This window comes from Brienomyrus brachyistius, chromosome 2 (assembly GCF_023856365.1).
Source record: "Brienomyrus brachyistius isolate T26 chromosome 2, BBRACH_0.4, whole genome shotgun sequence".
NCBI classification, from domain to species: Eukaryota; Metazoa; Chordata; class Actinopteri; order Osteoglossiformes; family Mormyridae; genus Brienomyrus; species Brienomyrus brachyistius.
In genome coordinates, this window is record NC_064534.1 from 27,158,870 (window position 1) to 27,179,681 (window position 20,812).

General features: G+C 41.7%; 2 protein-coding genes across 7 annotated transcripts in view; both read left to right on the plus strand.

The window, feature by feature from the left end:
- riok2 (RIO kinase 2 (yeast)) overlaps nt 1–20,812 on the plus strand; it is a 399,097-nt gene that overhangs the window by 126,781 nt on the left and 251,504 nt on the right. The gene's annotated exons all lie outside the window — the stretch shown is intronic.
- slc14a2 (solute carrier family 14 member 2) lies at nt 975–11,290 on the plus strand. Of its 6 annotated transcripts, none has more exons than XM_048978778.1 (10): nt 975–1,104; nt 1,448–1,471; nt 4,737–5,091; nt 5,192–5,381; nt 6,208–6,336; nt 6,628–6,820; nt 8,037–8,184; nt 8,411–8,545; nt 8,675–8,724; nt 8,884–11,290. In XM_048978778.1, exons 4-10 carry the CDS (start codon nt 5,248–5,250, stop codon nt 9,217–9,219), a joined length of 1,125 nt encoding a protein of 374 aa, XP_048834735.1. In that variant the 5' UTR covers nt 975–1,104; nt 1,448–1,471; nt 4,737–5,091; nt 5,192–5,247; the 3' UTR covers nt 9,220–11,290. The 6 variants fall into 6 exon arrangements, with proteins under 6 accessions (XP_048834735.1, XP_048834698.1, XP_048834744.1 ...); XM_048978741.1 differs by having other exon boundaries at nt 4,737–4,920; XM_048978787.1 differs by lacking the exon at nt 4,737–5,091 and having other exon boundaries at nt 1,035–1,104.

Here is a 20,812-nt window from a genome sequence, read left to right on the forward strand (position 1 = left end):
GTTACCAGCTGTTTGTGTGAGTTTGACGTTTGATGGCGAACTCTGTCCTTAGCTGGCGAGCTCGGACTGGGGAAGTAGGAGCCGGAGACGTCCGGTCGGGGAAATAGGGATTTAATGTGTGAACGGAAGGGCATACAGGGTAAACCAAGAAACGACTTCGCTATAAGACGTCAAACTAACACAATAGACTTCAATGACAGACCTAGGGAAGCATACTCGAACGCGGACTGAAATACACAGGACTCAATGGAAAAAACAGGAAACAGCTGGTAACAATCGGGATTTCACACGAGGTTAATGAGGGGGCGTGGCACACAGGAGGATCGGACGAGTAGGGCGTGACAATTCTATCCACTCTGGTGTTAGGGTCGGCACCAACCTGTTTGTAAGTTTAAAATGCATAATAGCACCACATACATTTATGTACTGAATCATGGTTTTTTGACTTTGTCAGGAACCTCTATTAAAAAAAATCGCTAAATTATACATGCTTTGGTAAAGATTATAACAGCAAATAAATTCAAACAAAATCAAGGCAAGGCATGTCCATACATGTAAGGCAAGATAATACCAATCCAGTTTAATTATATAATTCTCTTGAGGTTTATTTTACCATTACCGACCAACCTGTCAAACATAAGAGATATATAGGAACAGAAAGCTAAAACAGGACGAAAGTTAAATAGGAGTTACTTAATAATTTATGTTATGAAGTGCTATAATTTATATATATATATATATATATATATATATATATATATATATATATATATATATATATATATATATATAAACATTTCGAATATCTGGTTCTTAACCCTATTTGTTCGTGAACAGGACTGTTCGTAGGTCGAGTTACCACTGTATATTTAAAAGAAAGGAGGATGGACTGGTCTGGGAAGTATGCAGATAGGTGGTGATGCAGCCCTATTGGACAAATCTGTAGCTCTCGCTTTCTTGTGCAGATGTTAGAGGGGAGGAGGAGTATATATATACGACCTTTGAATGCAGAGGAATAAATTCTGCAACTCCAAGGTTGCTAACTTACAGAAAACCTTGCATCCACCACTGGATACATTTATGCCTGGTTCGCATGTTAGAGAGGTAAATGTCTTTTATTCATAAAACAGCAAGAATATTAATATGTATTATAAACTGGCAAGAGATGATCTTGGGTAGGATAAGTGGTGTGGATGGATAGTAATCTCATGTAATTTTGACAATTCTATTTAAAGATCATGATTATGACTGCAAACCATAACTTCTGGTAAAATACAAAGGCAAAAAATGCAAATATAGGAATAAAATATTGTATTAGATGCATTACCTTTTTAATTTTATGCATATGTGCATATCTGTGTGTTTTCTAATTATTAAAATTTGCATTCGCTAGGATATTCCAAAGAATATCACTCATATTTCTTCACTCCTCTGATTTCATTCACAGGTCAGCTACTCAAGCATCTTAAAGGTAAGGCAGGGTTTACTAAGATAAACTAGAAAGATGTGTTAGCAAATACAACTTTCCTTACCCAGAGGTAGGAAACCCTAATCCTGCAGTGCTGGTACCCAGCAGGTTTTTTATCATCCCTGTTCTCCAACAAACCGCTCCTGATCTCAGGCAGATAGGCATTCATCAAGGTACCGGCAATGCAGGATCAGGACTGCCTCCCTCTGGCTTAGCCTAAAGCATTTGCCAGGCTATTTGGATTCCAGCAGGGAACCACATTAGAAACAGTTAACCTGACAATTCTCACCAAATATATAAAAAGCACCAGCTAGCAGGCAGCAGTAGGCAGGTGATTTCCAGTACATGTCCATGATAAAGCATGAACGTATTTTATCATTTAGCAGGAAGTGACAAACATGCAGCTTGTAATCTATATGACTGTTATCTACCTTGATATGAAGCAGGACTGAGACATCTTCAAAATGTGTGCTAGTCAGGTGCAGGGAACAGGCGAGTGGCAATAATTAAAGGTACCTCATAAGAGGTTAGTATTGTAATGGAGAGAATGCAGCTGTGATAATGGAAATGGGGGTTACGGTTTGAGAGGTTGATCGATTCTCTTATAGAACAAGCGTTTCCTGTTCTTAACATTCAAATGAGAATTTATATAAAAATGGGTGAAGGGTAGAGGTTACTGGTTACTGGGTTCTGTTGGCTTAATCTGCAATGATCCTTGGAAGAGGGTGATTGAAAAATGTCAAACACAGCTTGACTCTGCTGCTTGGCCAAAATGTGGGGATTGTGTTTATATCACATTGTGGGGACCAAATGTTCCCCACAATGTAATAAAAGCCTGTTATTTTGACATTGTGGGAACCATGTTTCAGGTGCTGTCAAAAAAGCAAAAATACCAAAAGTCTCGTATTTTGTTTGGTTACTTATGGTTAAGGTCAGGGCTGGGTAGGGGTTAAGGTCGTCATGCTGGGATTAAAGTTTTCCCCACAGAAATGATTGGGGAGTCCCCCAAAGATATAACACGTAAGTACATTGTGGGGACACAATGTGATAAAATCCTGTCATTTTGACGTTGTGGGGACCACCTTTACAGTCTCCACAAGGAGAAACTAAGTTTTACAAAAATCTGTTGCTGTAAGCAAATATTGCCAAAAGTCTTATATTTGCTTGGTATGGTTAAGGTCAGGGCTGGGTAGGGGTTGAGGTTGTCATTGCTGGAATTAGTGTTTTTCCCATGGAAATGAATGGACGGTCCACATACTGTAAAGATATGAATACAAACATTTCAGACAGCATCCACTACTGGTTTGCACATACTTTGCGTCTGACACCTCGTCATGCTTGTGGATGGAACACACCCATTCTGTTTGTGTTTCTTGTTTGAATCGCTCCTTGGTAGCTGTTGCCTGTTTTCATCCATATATATTTTTCCTTTATAGAAATATTTTACTTTTTGCAGCACATTGATATATTGTTGTTAGTATTGTGTCGGAAACGAGTAATAGAAGTTGTCTTGGATCACATCCATGGTGACTAAAGCCGATGCTTTGCCAGTCAGTCTTTCATCACATGGGGTTTTGGTGCGTAAGTAGCTCTCGCCTGTAGTCACATGAAGCCGAGTGAGTTAGTGCTTTTGTGGATAATAGTTAAGTTGTTTGTTGTACTTCAGAGGAGTTTTTGGAGACATACAATGGAATTGTATGAATGGTATAATATAGCGACAAATGGTTCAAATGGAGAACGTGGAGGTAATTTAGATTGAAATTTTATTTGACGGAGGAATTTTGGTTGCTAAACCTGAGTCACAACTGGTTAGGCTTCTTACAGTCTCTGTCAGAACTGAAGATTTATATGACATATTTACAAGAATATTGTTTTTTGCTGTCCTTTGTAAAGATACACACGTAGAAAGCAAAAACTCAGTCATGAAGCCCTCATGATTGGCATCTTGACTGTGGTCCAGGCTACAGAAGTAACGCAAAACTCATTAAGTTATGTAATTGATTTACCTTGAGGGGTTGCCTAAACAAATCTGATTTGAAAATGCTGGTTTTTGACTATACCTCCGGAAATGGCTGTAAGCCATATGTCACCCCTTTACAAAGCGGTTGATCTGATTCATAGTCAAAGTTACAAGTCTAATTTCATAGGGACATTCTATAGGAGCACTAGAAGGTCCCAGACTTTGCATTCTAGTGAAAAGTTTATGAATGTCACATTCTTTCTGCTATTCAGACTATTACACCTTAAATATTTTCACTGTATTCACTACCTTTTTGTCCAAGTAGTTGCAAGGATTACATGAATGACTGGGCAGGGAGTTGGCCTTACAGGACAGTGTCAACAATTCATCCTTTATAGCACTTGGGTGGATTTGAAGAACGGAGAGTGTATCTCCATCAGGGCCTCTACCATAAGCAGGAGTGAGTTCATGAATGAATCAGGACAATGATATACTTGCGCTAGGGCCGCACAACATCACATTGTGATTATACTGCATATGCCACAATAATCACCAGGGCTCTGGATAATGGGCAAAATGTCTGTCCAGACATCGGTGTTTCGGTATTATACAGATGCTTACTTACATCCCCAATATGGTATAGTGTTTTGGGAGCATGACTGGGGTCATATTTAGGGTTTAAACTATAGAAATAATCACATATTACCATTTTTAGTGACTCTACCAAACATCCACAAATCCTCCTCATTCACCGCGGGTTCTGGGACCTAACCTCGCGATTGTCCGAGGTCTGACTGTAGTACTGAAAAGTTGGTACTTCACCCGTCATCTGAAGCCCTGGTGATTAGTGCACATGTGCCATATAATCGAGATTACAGCCAGATATGTGATATCAGGCAGCTCTAACATGAGCAGCACCTATTTCCGCAAGGAAGGAATGAGCTACCACCGATCACAGACTAACAATTTAGTACAGACTGAACAATTTCACAAAACTATTTCTTTGTGTGAGGAATACCAAGAACAAGAAGGAGAAAGAAAAACCACAAAAAAAATGCTGAAAATTCTGCACACACAGTGCTGGCTTCAGAATGAAACGCGGAAGTGTGAGACTGCAGCACTAAACGATGGCGCCAATATGTAGAAAGGATCAGGCTTTAAATTAACCTGTTTATTTCTTATTTAATCATGCTACAATGTTTTTCTTTGGGAAATGCACATCAGCATATGTTGTGGTCCTATCCTGTACAGTTCCTATGTTGACATGTTGGTGTGTACATTGAATGTGAATCATTAAATTACTTCCAGGAAGTGATGCCACTCATGCGAAATGAAAGTCCTCAGACAAAAACTGAGCCGAAGGAGCCAATTTCAGAGAATAAGCAGCAACTGCCCGAAGCCCCTTCGTCATTCCAGATGATGAAGGCCAAACTCTTCAAAGTAGTCTCCTACTTTTCAGGGGACATGAAAGTGTTTGGAGAATGGATGAAAGGTTAATAGCATTAAAATAGACTTAGCTGACTACATATTTTAAGATTCTGGATGGTGATATATTTCCAAATGGATGCCATTTAGTATACTCATTGAAATCATTTCTAAACACAAGAATTCTAAAACATCCACAAAAAATGACTAGTGACGACACACTCAAACTTATGGTTCTGTAAGTAATACATCTTAATGAAAAGCTTTGCAAATATGAAATTTGGAAACACGGTTGATCACATGGATTGTTCTTAATGAGTATCTGCACTCCCTCCCAGGGCAGTTTTTGCTACTGCAGATTCTGGATTGGGTGCTCCGTGGGGCTGCTCAAGTTATGTTTGTCAACAATCCACTCAGTGGACTGATAATATTTGGGGGCCTGATCTTACAAAATCGCTGGTGGGCACTCAATGGCTTTGTGGGCACCCTGTTTGCTACAATATCTGCACTCATTCTCAGGCAAAACAGGTAATCTCATGTTCCTCAATACTTCATTGTACATTGTGAAACATGCATTAAATCAGTAACTTGATAAGATGTTTATAGATTAAGTAATTATACACTTTATGAGCACTTTAATGAGTGAGATAACACAAACATTTCATTCTGGCTGTTTTTATTCTGCATGATCTATTGTACTAATAGTTAATTATACTTCTCTGACTGAAATACCCCAGTCCACTCCAGGAAAAAGCTGGTATCTGCCATACAGTCCTGTGATTCACAACGTTTGTTCTTATTTATACACCTTTAATCACAGTGCACCATGCAGAGACACAAGCAGTAATTGCAGGAGGCAATTGAAACCAGCTGGAATACCCTCCTTGCTTTTAAAGGGGAATTTACGAAGACTTAGATAACTGGTTATGTTATTACACACTTTTTTGCTGAGACAGGGATCGACATTTAACGACGATAATTTCCTTCTCATAAGAAGGATAAATAGCATAAATTTATGAAAACTGAAGTTGCATAGGAGGGGTATACAAAACAAAGTTCTAAATAATGTTAAAATCCACTCTATGAAAACATAAATATGTCAAAGTTCTATAAATGAATGACCCTTTTGTTTAAATGCACTTAAAACAAAGCTGGGCCTCTTTAATTTGTCAGATGATAGTATGATCTCAGCTAATTCTGTATGTTTGCTTGTTTGTTTCTGTATAGTTTGCAAAAAGCATTTTAGTTTATTTTCCCCTTTAAGGAAATCAGTTATCTTTGGATATGTACAGTATATTTTGCAAAGGTTAGGTTAATGTTACTAATGTAACAATGTTTTTCAAACCTAATTTAGAGGGGCAATAGCTGCAGGTTTGTATGGCTACAATGGAATCCTAGTCGGCCTCCTAATGGCTGTGTTCTCCGACAAGGGTGACTGGTATTGGTGGCTTCTTCTTCCAAACATCTTCATGTCCATGGCTTGGTGAGCAATCTTGTTTTTTGTATTAATACTTCTTTATCTTCTTTTTTATTCTTTTATTGTGTAAAATTTGCAGTAGCAGAAATGAGAACGGGTGTACAGTATGTCTATTTCCTCTGGCTTGTAAAAATGTAGATTGCAGAAATTTCAGGATAAAAAAAACTTAGATTTGATAAAAAGGGAATCGTGGTGTAAATGTGAGAATCTGGGGTAATACTAAAATTCTGAAGGCAATCATTCTCAGTTCCAGCTGCTCATGCTGTTGCCTATTTCTGTATTCTTTGCATTTTCCAGCCCAGTTGTTTCAAGTGCCCTTGCCTCTATCAACAGTAGATGGGACCTTCCTGTATTTACTCTGCCCTTCAACATCCTCGTTTGTGTGCACATGGTGGCCACAGGCCACTACAACAACTACTTCCCCCAAGTTCTAATCCAGCCAACAACCTCCCTCCCTAACCTCACCTGGTCAGACGTGGATGTGCCTCATGTGAGTGATGGCTTATGTTGAATCATAATGTTGCCAGCGCTGATGCTTGTTATCTTTTGAAGGTACCTGCAAAAAGTATATCTCACTGCAAATGATAACCAGTTGTCACATGGTTATATTGAGCAGTACTCCCCTTGTTGTTCAGTACCAGATGCCAGTACTCCCCTTGTTATTCAGTACTAGATGCCAGTAAAATAGTTTGACAAATTTTAAATTGAGCTGGTCGGAAACAAGAAAATCTTAAAAAAACTTAAAAATTCTGCAACAACGCTTCAGCTAGCTTACACACACACACACACACACTAACTGCATTGAGAAATGTGCAAATATGCAGCACGCACCTCAGTATGATCGTTTATCATTTAGAACGCTTATCATGAATGAGGGTAGTGAGAGGTTACAGAGGTGCCACTAAAAGCTGGCTATGGCTGATCACTGGAAGTTTCTCAAACGATGGATTTTAGAAAGACATCCGGGCCGAGGAAGTCAGACTGCTGGAACAGTTCAGTATGCTATCCACCCATCCACCCATCCACCCATCCACCAAACCGCTTATCCTACTGGGTCGTGGGGGTTCCGGAGCCTATCCCGGAAGCAATGGGCACGAGGCAGGGAACAACCCAGGATGAGGGGCCAGCCCATCACAGGGCACACTCACACACCATTCACTCACACATACACAACTATGGGCAATTTAGCAAGTCCAATTAGCCTCAGCATGTTTTTTTGGGAAACCGGAGTACCCAGAGGAAACCCCACGACGACATGGGGAGAACATGCAAACTCCACACACATGTGACCCAGGTGGAGACTCGAACCCGGGTCCCAGAGGTGTGAGGCAGCAGTGCTAACCACTGCACCACCATGCCACCCCTTCGTTATGCTAATTATTATTTATTTTCTTCTTGAAATGTATGTAATACATTTCTTGGATCAATAAGACTTGAACTGTGCCATTATTTATCAAAATTCCCCCAGAACAAAGACAAAAAAGGCTGGTCTTGGGCATAAAACTCCCAGGCTGAAAATTAGTCCAGCTCTGCCAGAATTCCACCAGATGTAGAAATATATGTACAACTAGAATATAAATACTGATAAACAGATAATGAATCATAATGTGGGTAAATGCAGGGAGAGAACTAAAATTATCTTTAACAACAGGATACAGATCTTTAACTACATCAAACATTTTCAGTCGTTGTGCATTCTCTCATAGCTTTTCCGCGCAATCCCAGTTGGAATTGGTCAAGTTTATGGGTGTGACAACCCCTGGACTGGAGGAATTTTCATCATCTCTCTGTTTATTTCCTCTCCAATTACTTGTCTGCATGCAACCATCGGTTCTGCTGTTGGCATGGTGTCCGGTAAGAGCCTAATAATATCACAAGTTACTATTTATACTGCTAGCAAAATTAAACTTAATGGAATTGAATTTTGTTTATTATGCAATATATTTCTTCAGTTCAGACAATTTACTCCAGTGGTTAATGATGAGTGGTTTCCAAAATCATGGAAAATCTTATGCTTGTGTGTTTTGTTCTACTTCTTAATTGGGATCGATCTTGCTAAACGGTTGCATAAATCACCCAGGTCTAGCTCTTGCTGCCCCATTTGATAAAATTTACTTCGGCTTGTGGGGATATAACTGTGTACTTGCCTGCATTGCAATTGGAGGGATGTTCTACGCACTAACGTGGCAAGTTCACCTCCTGGCCGTGGCCTGTGGTAAGTGCTCTTAACTCATCTTAATTGTAATGCATTTCCTTGATGACAAAATGTAGTTTTAGCTGTTTAGTTAAAATGACTGAATATACCCATTTGCTTCATCTATGTTCACTCTTTTTATTTTCACAGCCTTTTTCTGTGCATATCTAAGCTCTGCTATCTCCAATGTGATGGCCACTGTAAGTAATATGGTGAAATAGGATTATGTCTTCTCTCCACAATAATAAATAGTGTTGCACCTTCACATTTTGCCATATGAAATGAAAACATAACAATCTAAAGTAGAAATGTAACATTGGAGCTTGTGAGTCACGGTGTCCCAATGGTTGTCTTTTCAGTTTGGACTCCCAGCTTGCACTTGGCCATTCTGCCTCTCCGCACTCACCTTCCTGCTGATAACCACGGAAACCAAAACAATACACAAATTTCCTCTGGCCAAGGTGACATACCCAGAGAAAAACTTATACTACTTCTTGAAGATGAAAAAAACAGAGAAAGAGGAACGACACCAAAGGGAGGCAGAGGAGGCGACAGCGAAAGAAAAAGAGGACGTGTTTCGATCTGAAAATGATGAAAATGTCACGGACGCTAAAAATGAAAAAACTGAAGAAACCTTTAAAGAAGTGAGAATTGATATGAACCAATCAGTCGTAACATTTAACCAAGCTGCCTAATATTGAGTTGGTCCTCCTTGTGCCAACAGTTCTGACCTGTGAAGTCATGGACTCCACAAGAATTCTGAAGGTGTCCTGTAACAACTGGCACAAAGACATTAGCAGCAGATCCTTTAAATCCTCTAAGCTGTGACTGGGGCCTCCATAGATACTGTAGAACTTACTTGTCCAGCACATCCCACAGATGCTCAATTAGACTGAGATCTGGGGAATTTGGAGGCCAAGTCAACACCTTGATTTCGTTTTCATGTTCCTCAAACTATCCATCCATCCATCTTCCAAACCACTTACCCTTCTGGAGTTGTGGGGAGTCCGGAGCCTATCCCGGAAGCTATGGGCACGAGGCAGGGAACAACCCAGGATGGGGGCCAGCCCATAACAGTGTTACTCAAACTATGCCTGAGCAATTTTTACTGTGTGACAGGGTACATTCCTGCTGAGAGAGGCTACTACCATTGTCAAATACCATTGTCATAATGGGGTGTACTTGGTTTGCAACAATGTTTTGGTAAATGGTGTCAAAGTAAAATCCACATAATTGATCCCCATGGGAAAATTCTCTCTATGTCTCCCTAAACTCTTTGTCTGGCCAAGGGCAGCCACCCATAGCAGCACCCAGAGACCTTGTAGTTAAGGGCCTTGGTCAAGGACTCACAGCTAAGGCTAAGGCTAAGGCTGGGCTCAACCCAGCAACCTTCTGATCACAGGTACAGAGGTTTAGCCCACTGAACCACACACTGCACCCATGAATGTCAGGCCCCAAGATTTCCCATTAGAACATTGCACAGAGCATCACACTTCTGCTGGCTGACCTTCTTCCCAAAGCGCATCCTGGTACCATCTCTTCCCCAGGTAAATGAAGCGCATGAACCCGACCATATACACGATGGAGCAGAAAATGTGACTCATCAGACTAGGCCACTTTCTTCCATTACTCCAGTTCTGACACTTACATGCCCATTGTAGACACTGGATAATCAGTGTCTTTCACTTCACCTGTAAGTGGTTTTAATCTTATGTCTAATTAGCGTATTTTATTAAGATGTTGCAATACAAACGTCTGCAAATTGCACTTCTGACTTCATATAGAGTGGTCTCGTCTTACCCCCCTTATCTCCTCTTTCCACTTTCTGCAGTTTCATTTAGCCATGGTGAAACGCAGTCCAAAAATATTAAATGGAAAATTCCGTAAATGAACAATTGAACAGTTTTAAATAATAATAAACGGACAGTAATAAATAAATAATAATAATAACAATTTTTAAATTGCACACTCTTTTCAGTAGAATGATAAAATGTCCTGCCTGGAACATGAATCATCCCTTTGTCCATAAATATATGCACACACACACACACACGCCGCTATATACGCATATATAGGGTTCTATTTGTAGTTTCAACCATCTTCTGGGGGTCTTGGGACATATCCCCAGTGTATAAGGGGAGGGAGTACTGCTTGAGCTATTTAAAATCTATACGTACTTGAACAATTACTGGGGGGCAGTGTGGCTAAGCGTGTTAGGACCCAGTGCCTGTGATTGGACGAATCCCAGGGTAGGCAGAGTACTGACACTATCATGCTGCTCAGCAAGGTTCTTACCCCCCCCCCCCCCCCCCCCACTTGTTTCAGGGACTGACTGACTCTGCTTTCTCTCATAAATGTGTGTCACTTTGGATTAAAGCAACTGTGAAATAAATGTAACGAGTTATGAAAGTTATCATGGTTACATAATTAAGCTTTACAAAGGGCAGCATCAATTTCTTTATGACAGGTCACAGAAATTACAACTTTACAAAAAACATGTAATGGAACGTTCTCCTCCATTATCATCTCGCAGTCTTTCCCTCATTCTTCCCATTTCCCTATTTTCATATAATTCTGCATTTATTATGTAATAATGTATTGCAACATACCCATGGAAAGCGCCTTGGGATGCCTGTTGTAAAGTGTATTAGCACATTTTATTAGTGTATTAATGTAGTATATTAATGTATTAAATTCATGTATTTTATGTATAAGTACCTTATATGCTATATTTCATAAAGCACAATAAAACTCAGTGGCACAGTACTGTCAGGTGATTTTAAAAATCTTTTTGAATAATTATTTTAAATAATTAAATTATCTTACATACTTGCTTATCTAATACTAGTTTGGGGGGTAAATAGTAATCTGTTATTAGGGCAATATTCTTACTACCTGCATCATTTGAATACAAATTTCTTCGCACAGCATTTAAACAATGTCCATGAACAGCAATGTGTTCATTTAAATATTAATGATGGTTCTTAGCTTTAAATTTTTAATTTTTCATCCATACATCCATCTTTTGTCACTCAACCAGGTCTGGGTCATGGGGGCAGCAGGCTGAGCAGGGATGCCTAGACCTCGCTCTCCCCAGCCACCTTCTCCAGGTCCTCCAGGGGAACACCACGGCGATCCCAGGCCAGCTGAGAGATATACTTTCTCCAGCATGTCCTGGGTCTACCCCCGGGGTCTCCTCCCCAGGGAGCCATCCTAGATAGACGCCCAAACGCCCAAATCTGCTTTTGACATGAAAGAGCACTGGCTCTAATTGAGCTCTTCCTGAATGTCTGAGCTCCTCACTCTACCCTACCTACCCGAGCCCAGACACCCTGTAAATGAAGCTATTTTCTGCCTCTTGTATCTGCGATCTCATTCTTTTGGTCACTACGTCGGCACTCGTGACCTTAAATGAGGATAAGAACGTAGATCGACCAGGAAATCCATATCTATGCCTTCTATCTAAGCTCTTTCTTCACCACTACAGACTGGTACAATGCCCACATAACTGCAAACGCTTCACCGATCCGCCTGTCAATCTTCCGTACTCACTGCATACAGCTACAGCACATGCCAGAAGTTACACCCTGATGAAGCCAGCATGACCGTATCACGGTCAAAAAGCAATCCTGAGGTCACCACCCCTTGGCTGTGCCAGAAATTCTATGCATAAAGGTTTTGAATAGAATCAGTGACAAGAAGCAACCCTGGTGGAGTTCAGCACCCACCAAGATCAAGTCAAGCTTAATGCTGGCCAAGTTCTCACTTCAGTTATACAGGGGTCTAATGGCCTGTAATAACGGACCCCATTCTCCCCTGGATTTGACTGCCTCTGTTGGACCCTGGAAGATGGGCTCCCACTTGAGTCTGATTTCTCCAAAGATTTCTTCCTTCTAGGGAGTTTTTCCCTGCCACTGTCGCCTCTGGCTTATTCACTGCAGGCTTTGGGCAGGGATAATGTAAAGGGTTTGGAGACAATGGAATGCTGTGAAAATGCCCTATACAAATAATATTGAACTGAAATAAATTGCAAAAAGATTTGTGAAGACAGCATCTCAGTGTGAACTCAAGATGGGCAACTAGCAGATTGAGCGTTACACCAGCAGAAAACTTTATGGTTATTACAAGCCCAGTAATCATGTTGGATATTCAGAAGTGACAGGCTTCCTTTGGATTTTGGAAGCTGAAGAACTGACTTCCTGAGATGAGCAGGTCAATTATTCCACAGGAATGCAGTCAGCTGCTGCATTAAAACTAGTAAAACTAATTTAAAAAGATTCATTGATGAGTATTGGGATGTATTGAAAAAGATAAAGAAATTTTGGGAGGATTTTTACAAGATTGACACATCCAGCCAAGGACAGGGGAAGAGAAGCAGTTCTAGTGAAATCTGCTTTACGGTTATCTAGCAGAGGCTGAAAGTTGTACCGGAACATCCTCGAGAGCTGGTGATAATCACCCCAAGGTATTTAAAACCACTCAATGTTATCTTAAATAGAAATGTGCCACTTTTGCTGCTTGATTTACAAAAAATATTTCACTTTTTTGAAGATTTAATTTGTATCCTGACAGTTGTACGAACTGAAATCTGCTCTGAAATCGATAATAGAGGGAGAGACGATTTGGGTTTATAAATATACAGGAGAAAGATGTCTGTGTACAGAGAGAGCTTATGAACAAACCATGACGTGAAATGCCCTCAATTTTATTCTGACTGATGACCCGACTGCTGTGTTGAAAAGAAAAAAGAATCTGGGCATCCTTGGCGTCTCCCCCATATAGATAGGGGATGAATTCCACTAGTATGCATGAACGCAGAAGGAGAGCTGTAAAGAGGCTGAATCCAGGAAATAAGACTTGGGTCAAAGCCAAATTTTTCAAGTATGCAGAACAGATAATCCCATTCTACCCTGTCGAAAGCCATTTCATTGTCAAGGGACTCTACAATCGGGCAGCCAGGATAGAATAGTATATTTAATAATGTCCTAGTGTTGAAAAAAGGATGTCTCCCTGCTACAAAACCTGTCTAATCTGGAGCGATATAAAGTCAGTATTACTTTTTGCAGATGGTGGGAAAGAATTTTAGCCAGTATCTTATGGTCTACATTTAGGAGAGAAATTGGTCTACAGCTACTACATAAGGTGGGATTCCAAGAAATGTATGTCATCGTCAATATTGATGGCAGCTGGCCTACTTAAAGAGAATCATTATACATCATTGTCAAAGTTGGGGCTACAGTAGGAGTGTAGGGAAGGCCTTGTAAAATTCAACTGTAGAGCTGTTGGGACCTCGGGACTTCCCATTATGCATAGACTAAGGTAGAGATTGAGTTACTCATCTACTTGGCCAGGGTCACCAATCTTGGGGTATTTGAATGAGTGTAAGGGGTTAGAGGAAACTGTGGCATCCCAGTGGTATTTTGATGTATAAAGACTGATGTAATAATATTGTTACATGCCCACCCCCAAAAGAGAGCAACTTGTTGTGTGGTGAACAACATTCTCAAATTCGAGAGAGAGCGTCAGCAATAACATTTTTTTGTCCCCTTTTTATGTTTAATCTCCAAGTTGTAGTCTGGCGATCTGGGGTATTCATTACCTAATCCAAGTCAGTTTCTCTTTGATAGTATAAGGACCCGCAAACTTGGATGACATTGGTTAAGCAGTCAGAATAAATTTGAGGGCATTTCACGTCATAATCATAAAGGTTTCGGAAAGGTCTAAAGTATCTGCAACTTTCGATTTGGACCTAGTAACTACACCTGCGGGCTACATTTTACAAACAAACAACAAACAAATTTATTTTTGTATAGCACATTATCACAACATTACATCGTCTCAAAGCGCTTTACAGCATCCGCACCCAAAGCCCCCAGTGAGCAAACCAAAGGCTTTTTAAGTATGTGCCTTAGAGAGCGCAGCACCCCAGTCGCTTTCATTTATCTCGTCAAGTTTGTCCGCGACCACTGAGACAGGCACCTCTTTACCGCCGGCCAAATCGATACCTACTATCATATCAATGCCCTTAACAGGTAACACTGGCCTGACTCCCACTGTGATATCTCTCCTAACCAGATCAGAATCCAGGCAGATATGTTATGGTACCTTAACGGAAGTCATATCTAACCCTTGACAAAGAGCATAAGATCCAGTAAATGTCTTTTCTGCCAAAGACAACGCTCCTTCATGGGTAAAGGACTGAGCAGCCCCAATGTCACGTGACATGATGACCGGCTGAGCCGCTCCATTTCCCCCGACCAGAGATACAGTACCACAAAAGGTAAAGGGTTGATAACAATCATCAACAATCTCCTGTGAAATTGTCTTCACAAACGCAACACTTTTTGTCAACCCGACCATTGACTGCTTCTTTTCCTGCAGTTCCTTCTTGAGTTTAAGGGTAAAACAGTCTGCAATTATATGCCCATTTTTTGTGACAAAAAAGCACTGTACAGGAGAAGGTCTAGTGCTGGCACGACCAGCGGCAGCAACACTGCCTGACTGAGCGGTTTTTGAATGGGACTCATTTGAACCCCCTAACATCGCTTTACAGGTGAAGCTGATTTTGTGAGTTAAGACAAACTCATCAGCCAGAACTGCAGCCTGCAAAAGACTCGCAACCTTACTTTCATTTAGATACACTGCTACTCTTTCGGGAATCCATCCATCCATCCATCATCTTCCGCTTATCCGAGGTCGGGTCGCGGGGGCAGCAGTTTCAGCAGGGAAACCCAGACTTCCCTCTCCCCAGCCACTTCATCCAGCTCCTCCGGGGGAATCCCGAGGCGTTCCCAGGCCAGCCGAGAGACATGCAGGGAATGCAGTTGTTAAATTCTTCCAGTAAGATAAGCTCTTTTAAGGATTCCATATCGGTCACTTTAGTAGCTGCAACCCACTTATCAAGTAGGAGGTTTTTCTCCCTGACAAACTCGGTATATGACTGCATAGTAGCTTTTTTTACATTTCTAAATTTCTGTCGATATGCTTTGGGGACCAGCTCATAGACACGTAAAATCGCACAACACCGTAATCCATGCCATCACTAAGAGATGGTAGAGTGTGGAACAGACCTCTCTTCCCAACTAACTTGCACTGTAGCAGTAATGTCCAGAACTCTTTCGACCAATTGAACCAATTCAATGAGATAGCATTACGCTTGAAAATGCTATTTCAGTTTCAGCAAAAGGAGGCACCAGGGCAATATTCTTGCTGACCGAAAACACGGACCGCAGCTCCCCTCGCATATCTGGACTCGGTGAAAGTGGTGGGGGAGTGGGAGCGGCAGGGGCATGGGGGTCAGTGAAAGGTGACTGAGGCTGGGAACGAGGTGGCAAGGTGGTGGCAACTCCTTTACCTTCAACTGCAGTTCCCTCAGTCGAATTTCCCTTTCAACTTCCATCTCCATTCCCTGAGTTGCTATCTTGAACTCATACTCAGCTCGTATCTGTTCTGCCCTCTCTCCACGCTCCATCTATAATTGCGCTAGACGCGCCCTCCACCGAGCTTCATCTCTCGAGCCAGAAGATGACGGGGACAGCGGGTCAAACCGTGGCAATGTTGCCGTAGGCTTAGGAGGATTCTCCTCGGTGCACAATCCCGTGCCAGGGGTAGCCGGCTCCGGCGTCTGCTCAGTTGTATCAGCCATTTTGAGTAAAACGTCCTACTCAACCATCCGCTCCACAAGAACCATCCGTGTCCTTTTTAAGTATGTGTCTACTTTCCAGCATATCAAAATGTGCTCCCATTTCTAAAAGGTCATCTTTACGGCACAAGTCCAACTGTTCTACATTAGGAGCATTTAAAAACAATTGTACATTGAACTGAGCCATTACATGTAGAAGCCCAGGCACTGAGGCGAGAACACCGGAGAAAAGATGATTAATACTGCACCAGGTAAAAACCCTAAACGCCGTACACCCCAATCAGCTCCAAAGGAGACAGACGCACACCTAGGATATATTCCTAGCCACCACACCCAGTAGATCTATTTGAGTTGAATGGCCCTTACATCCAATGTCAGACTGCCAAATTTGGGAAGTAATATCCTGGATGAGCCCCCAATAAATGTTACGCACCCTCAGGAAAACGTCTAGGGATGGAGGGGCATCAATAACATTTAAGTGGCGGACAGTAGGAGGAGCCTCCCAAACAGATAGTACACACACACATGCACACACACATATTCAGTTCTACAGCTGGGGAGTAAAGACAGGACATTTATTTCACTGGAAATACTCAGCAGAAGATGAACTAAACACAAAACACGCTCAAAAAGAAGAAGGACTGGACTGTGGATGGCGCAAAAGGAAAGAATACAACAAAACAAAACAGCTTTCTTAAGTGTTAAGTAGTTTATCTAACTTGATAAAATAAGCAAAATAACACCTAACTAGTCTAAGCACTAGTTTTCAAACATAACATACAGGTGGTTGCGCTCACCCCTTTACCTAGGGTGTCTTAACACAGGCTCAAACCTACGTGATGGGAGTATAGGCACGTTCCTGCTACCCTCTCCAGCCCTCCGACCCAAATTACCGGAACAGAACAAGCTGGGACAAACGGGCACATTACAGACGGCAGACACCTGGAAAAAAGCCGCCCTCCTCCTGTGGTTACCGGGCAAGATGTAAGATGGCAGCTCCTCTCCAGCACGATGGTTGGCCGATGGAGACGCGCAACGTCATTGGAGGAATACGATGATTGGCCGACGGAAGTGAACTGTATATGATTTGGTGCCAGACAGTTGAGGACCGTCCCCTGTTAACAAAACGAGGCATGTGTGCACAGCGCATGCAGACAGACACACACCCGCACTTAACAATATACTTTATTAAATTTGAATGGGTCAGGCAGGATAGTGCTTGTCTCTGAGGTGATTTTAGGGATTAACCTTGACACACATGCTGAACGGGCCTGTTGAGCTAGAATCTTTCCTTTTTTACCTCCCTATTCAAAGAAAAGTTCTTAGGATTTTGTAATTTGCCTCTGTGTCAGCAACAGGCCATGTTATGAAAATAGATGAAGTCATCTGTTGTAGAGAGTGGGGGAGGGGAGGGGAGAAGCATGTATTCCTTCAAGATTTAATAATTCATCTGATATCTCTCAAAGCCTATGAATTTCAGCCTTTCTTAACTGGGTAACATGGGAGATTATCTGCCCGTGGACAAAGGCTTTAAGAACCTCCCATGAAGCTAAGTTCACACCACACAATTTTAGCCCTGATTTTCCACTCAGCTACCGTTTTTGGAGATCGCCAACAAAACCCCCAGATTGGAGGCAAATCGCTGTGCGATCAGCACTGACAAATCAGCATTTGATCGGTATGTGTGAACTGCTCACAACACGACCCGAGTCGCCAGCGCGTTGCAGATGCCAGTCAGATATCTAGCAGGCTAAATATCTGGGCCTGTCAGCAACGCAAAATCCTGCAGGTGTGATAGGAACTACGACTGGGAAAGAGGGCGGTGACGAGCTACAGCCAATGAAAGGTGAAAAACGTTTTTTGTTTGGAAACGTTCTTGGTCTTCAAAAAAAAAAAATCATGTATATATATTATACTGTACATGTACCATGTGACCCCCCGTCGCTGATTAGCTGATTATGTAGTGTGTAAACCACAACGACTTCAAGAATCCCAATTACAAGACAGCTAGTAAACAATACAGTGATCTGATGACTTTAAAAGCCATATAGTGTGAACAGGACATAACGTGCTGTCGCTGACATAGTTGTAGTTGGATTCAAGATCAGAACGGATCTGCGCAACAATGAAGTCCTGCAAAAAGGGTTTACTGCAAAAACATGATGTCCCATTCAGACGTTGAAGCCTAGTCAATACTTTTTTTGCATTGCACAAATGTCATGTTAGTGAGCTAAGTAATGTTGTATGTTAGAGCTCGCTACAAAGAGACATAACTGTTGAACATTAGGGCAGACAGGGAAAGAGCGAGAAGGGGGAGAATAGAAGGGAAAAATATATAATTACAAACAAACAAACAAATACAAAGTAGAAAAGTCAAATAACCCAACCATAATCCCAACTGAGGCCATGCCCTGATTGATACCCTTTATGAGAACCAAAAATAGGTGGCTTGAAATCACTACTGTTTTCTTCTTTTCTGGCATCTTTTTCCTTATTAAGAGTAGAAAATAGAACAATACACACCCTTAAACTGTACAAGAACAGGTTCACAGAGAATCAAACATGCTACAGTTACACTGGTGAGTACCTCTATTGCGAAATTAATGACAATAGTACAAATAAAACATAAATCTCTAGCACATATTGTAGGTGCAGGTTCATCACTGATTGGTGTTTATTGATCGTGATCATTGACACCGAGATTGTAAACCTTAATAACTTGCCATTCATTATTATACCTGGAATGTATGTAAACATCAGTGTTTGCCAGTAAGCAGACATAAATCTATAGAAACTTTGGCTTTAAAGTTCAGGCAAGGATGTTGCACAACACCAAAATAATCAGGCAGAAAGAAAACTGAAAATGTTCCAATGGCTAGCAAGCCTCGGGTAACTAGCGGTTGGCTAATGATAAGTAACAGAAAAAATAAATAATAAAGAATGCAGACCCCAAAGTAGTAAACTTACACTGGTGGAGAAGGCTAAGCACACACTGCTGCTATGTAGGCTTTGGCATCTACCACCAAAGAAAATCTTTCCTTATCTCCCTCTTTTGTAATGATGGTTGGCCTAGAACAGCATGGCTGGTTTAAGGCCCAGGTTGTGAAGTTCTGCCAGGAATTCACAGTATTTGTTATATTGTTCCATCACATCGGGAGCATAATCATCATATATGGCAATGGGGCTGCCTGCGTACTGCGCGTCATCTCTCCCGGCTCGTACATCTTTTCCTTCTGCTGGTAGCTGTGCACTCAGATGATGAGGCCTTCAGCCTCTCACCAGGTTTTGGTTTAGCTGTGAGTGATCTGTGAGCTTGATCCAATTCAGGTGGAGAGGGCAAAACATTATCACTCATGACCTCCTCCAGCAGCTCTACGAAGAAAGTCGCGGAACAAGGGCCTTCAATAGATTCCGGTAGACTAACTACTCTGATATTGTGCTACTGGTATGGGACTCTAGGCGCGTAACTTTAATTAGCATCGTAGCATTGTAGCGCAGGTGGTTTCCAGAGTTTGTCATCATGTTAGTTAAAGTTGGACTCGAGAGCCACAAGTTCCTGGTCTGACACTGTAGGCTGAATTCACTCTAGCTTTGTTTCAAGACCTGAAAAAGTAGATTTAAATTCCATAGCAAGTGCCTTATGGTGCCACTCCAGGAAGTCAACTGTGGAAGCCATGCAAAGTTCATTGCCTATAACCTCCATGATGATACTAGTCGTGTCTTTTCTGCCTCGTTTACCCAAGTTGGAGGCCATGTATTTATAGTTTGCTGTTTACAACAATTATGTTAATTCAATGGTGAAACATAATAGAGTTGATGACTTTTTTAAAAACAAGAATGTAAAAAATATGGAAACGAGATTCAACCCATGTCTACCACCATCCCATATCCAAACCAGAAGTCATGGTCTTTGTTCTTAAAGACTGGGGCCACCACCGCAGTCTGCCAATCCGAATGCACTGGCCTCAACCTCCATGCCAAGTTGAATAGACGTATCAGCCAGAACAGCCTAACGAGATCGAAAGCCGTCAGGCACTCGAATATCATCCAATACGGAGGTCTTTTAGCTGCGTCAGCATCCTCCCCAAGTCCCCCTCCAAGAGGAGTGAAGAGATCATGCCCAATCCAATCCACGATTTTAGTGACATGGAATGTAAAATGTATATGATTGTTATATGTCTGAGATTGGCTGGCAAGGTGGTGCAGTGGTTAGCACCGTTGCCTCACACCTCTGGGACCTGGGTTACATGTGTGTGGAGTTTGCATGTTCTCCCCATGTCGTCGTGGGGTTTCCTCCAGTTTCCCCCCACAGTCCGAAAACATGCTGAGGCTAATTGGACTTGCTAAATTGCCTGTAGGTGTGCATGTGTGAGTGAATGGTGTGTGAGTGTGCCCTGCGATGGGCTGGCCCCCCATCCTGGGTTGTTCCCTGCCTCGTACCCATTGCATCAGGGATAGGCTCAGGACCCCCCGCGACCCAGTAGGATAAACGGTTTGGAAAATGGATGGATGTCTGAGATTAATTCTTTCCAACAAGTATTAAGATTTGCTCCACTGACGTATCAAGTTTTAGTGGAATTTGTAGTAAGTTTTACATCCATGATCATTAAGACAAAGGCATCCAATTTTGGAAAAAATCCCAGTTT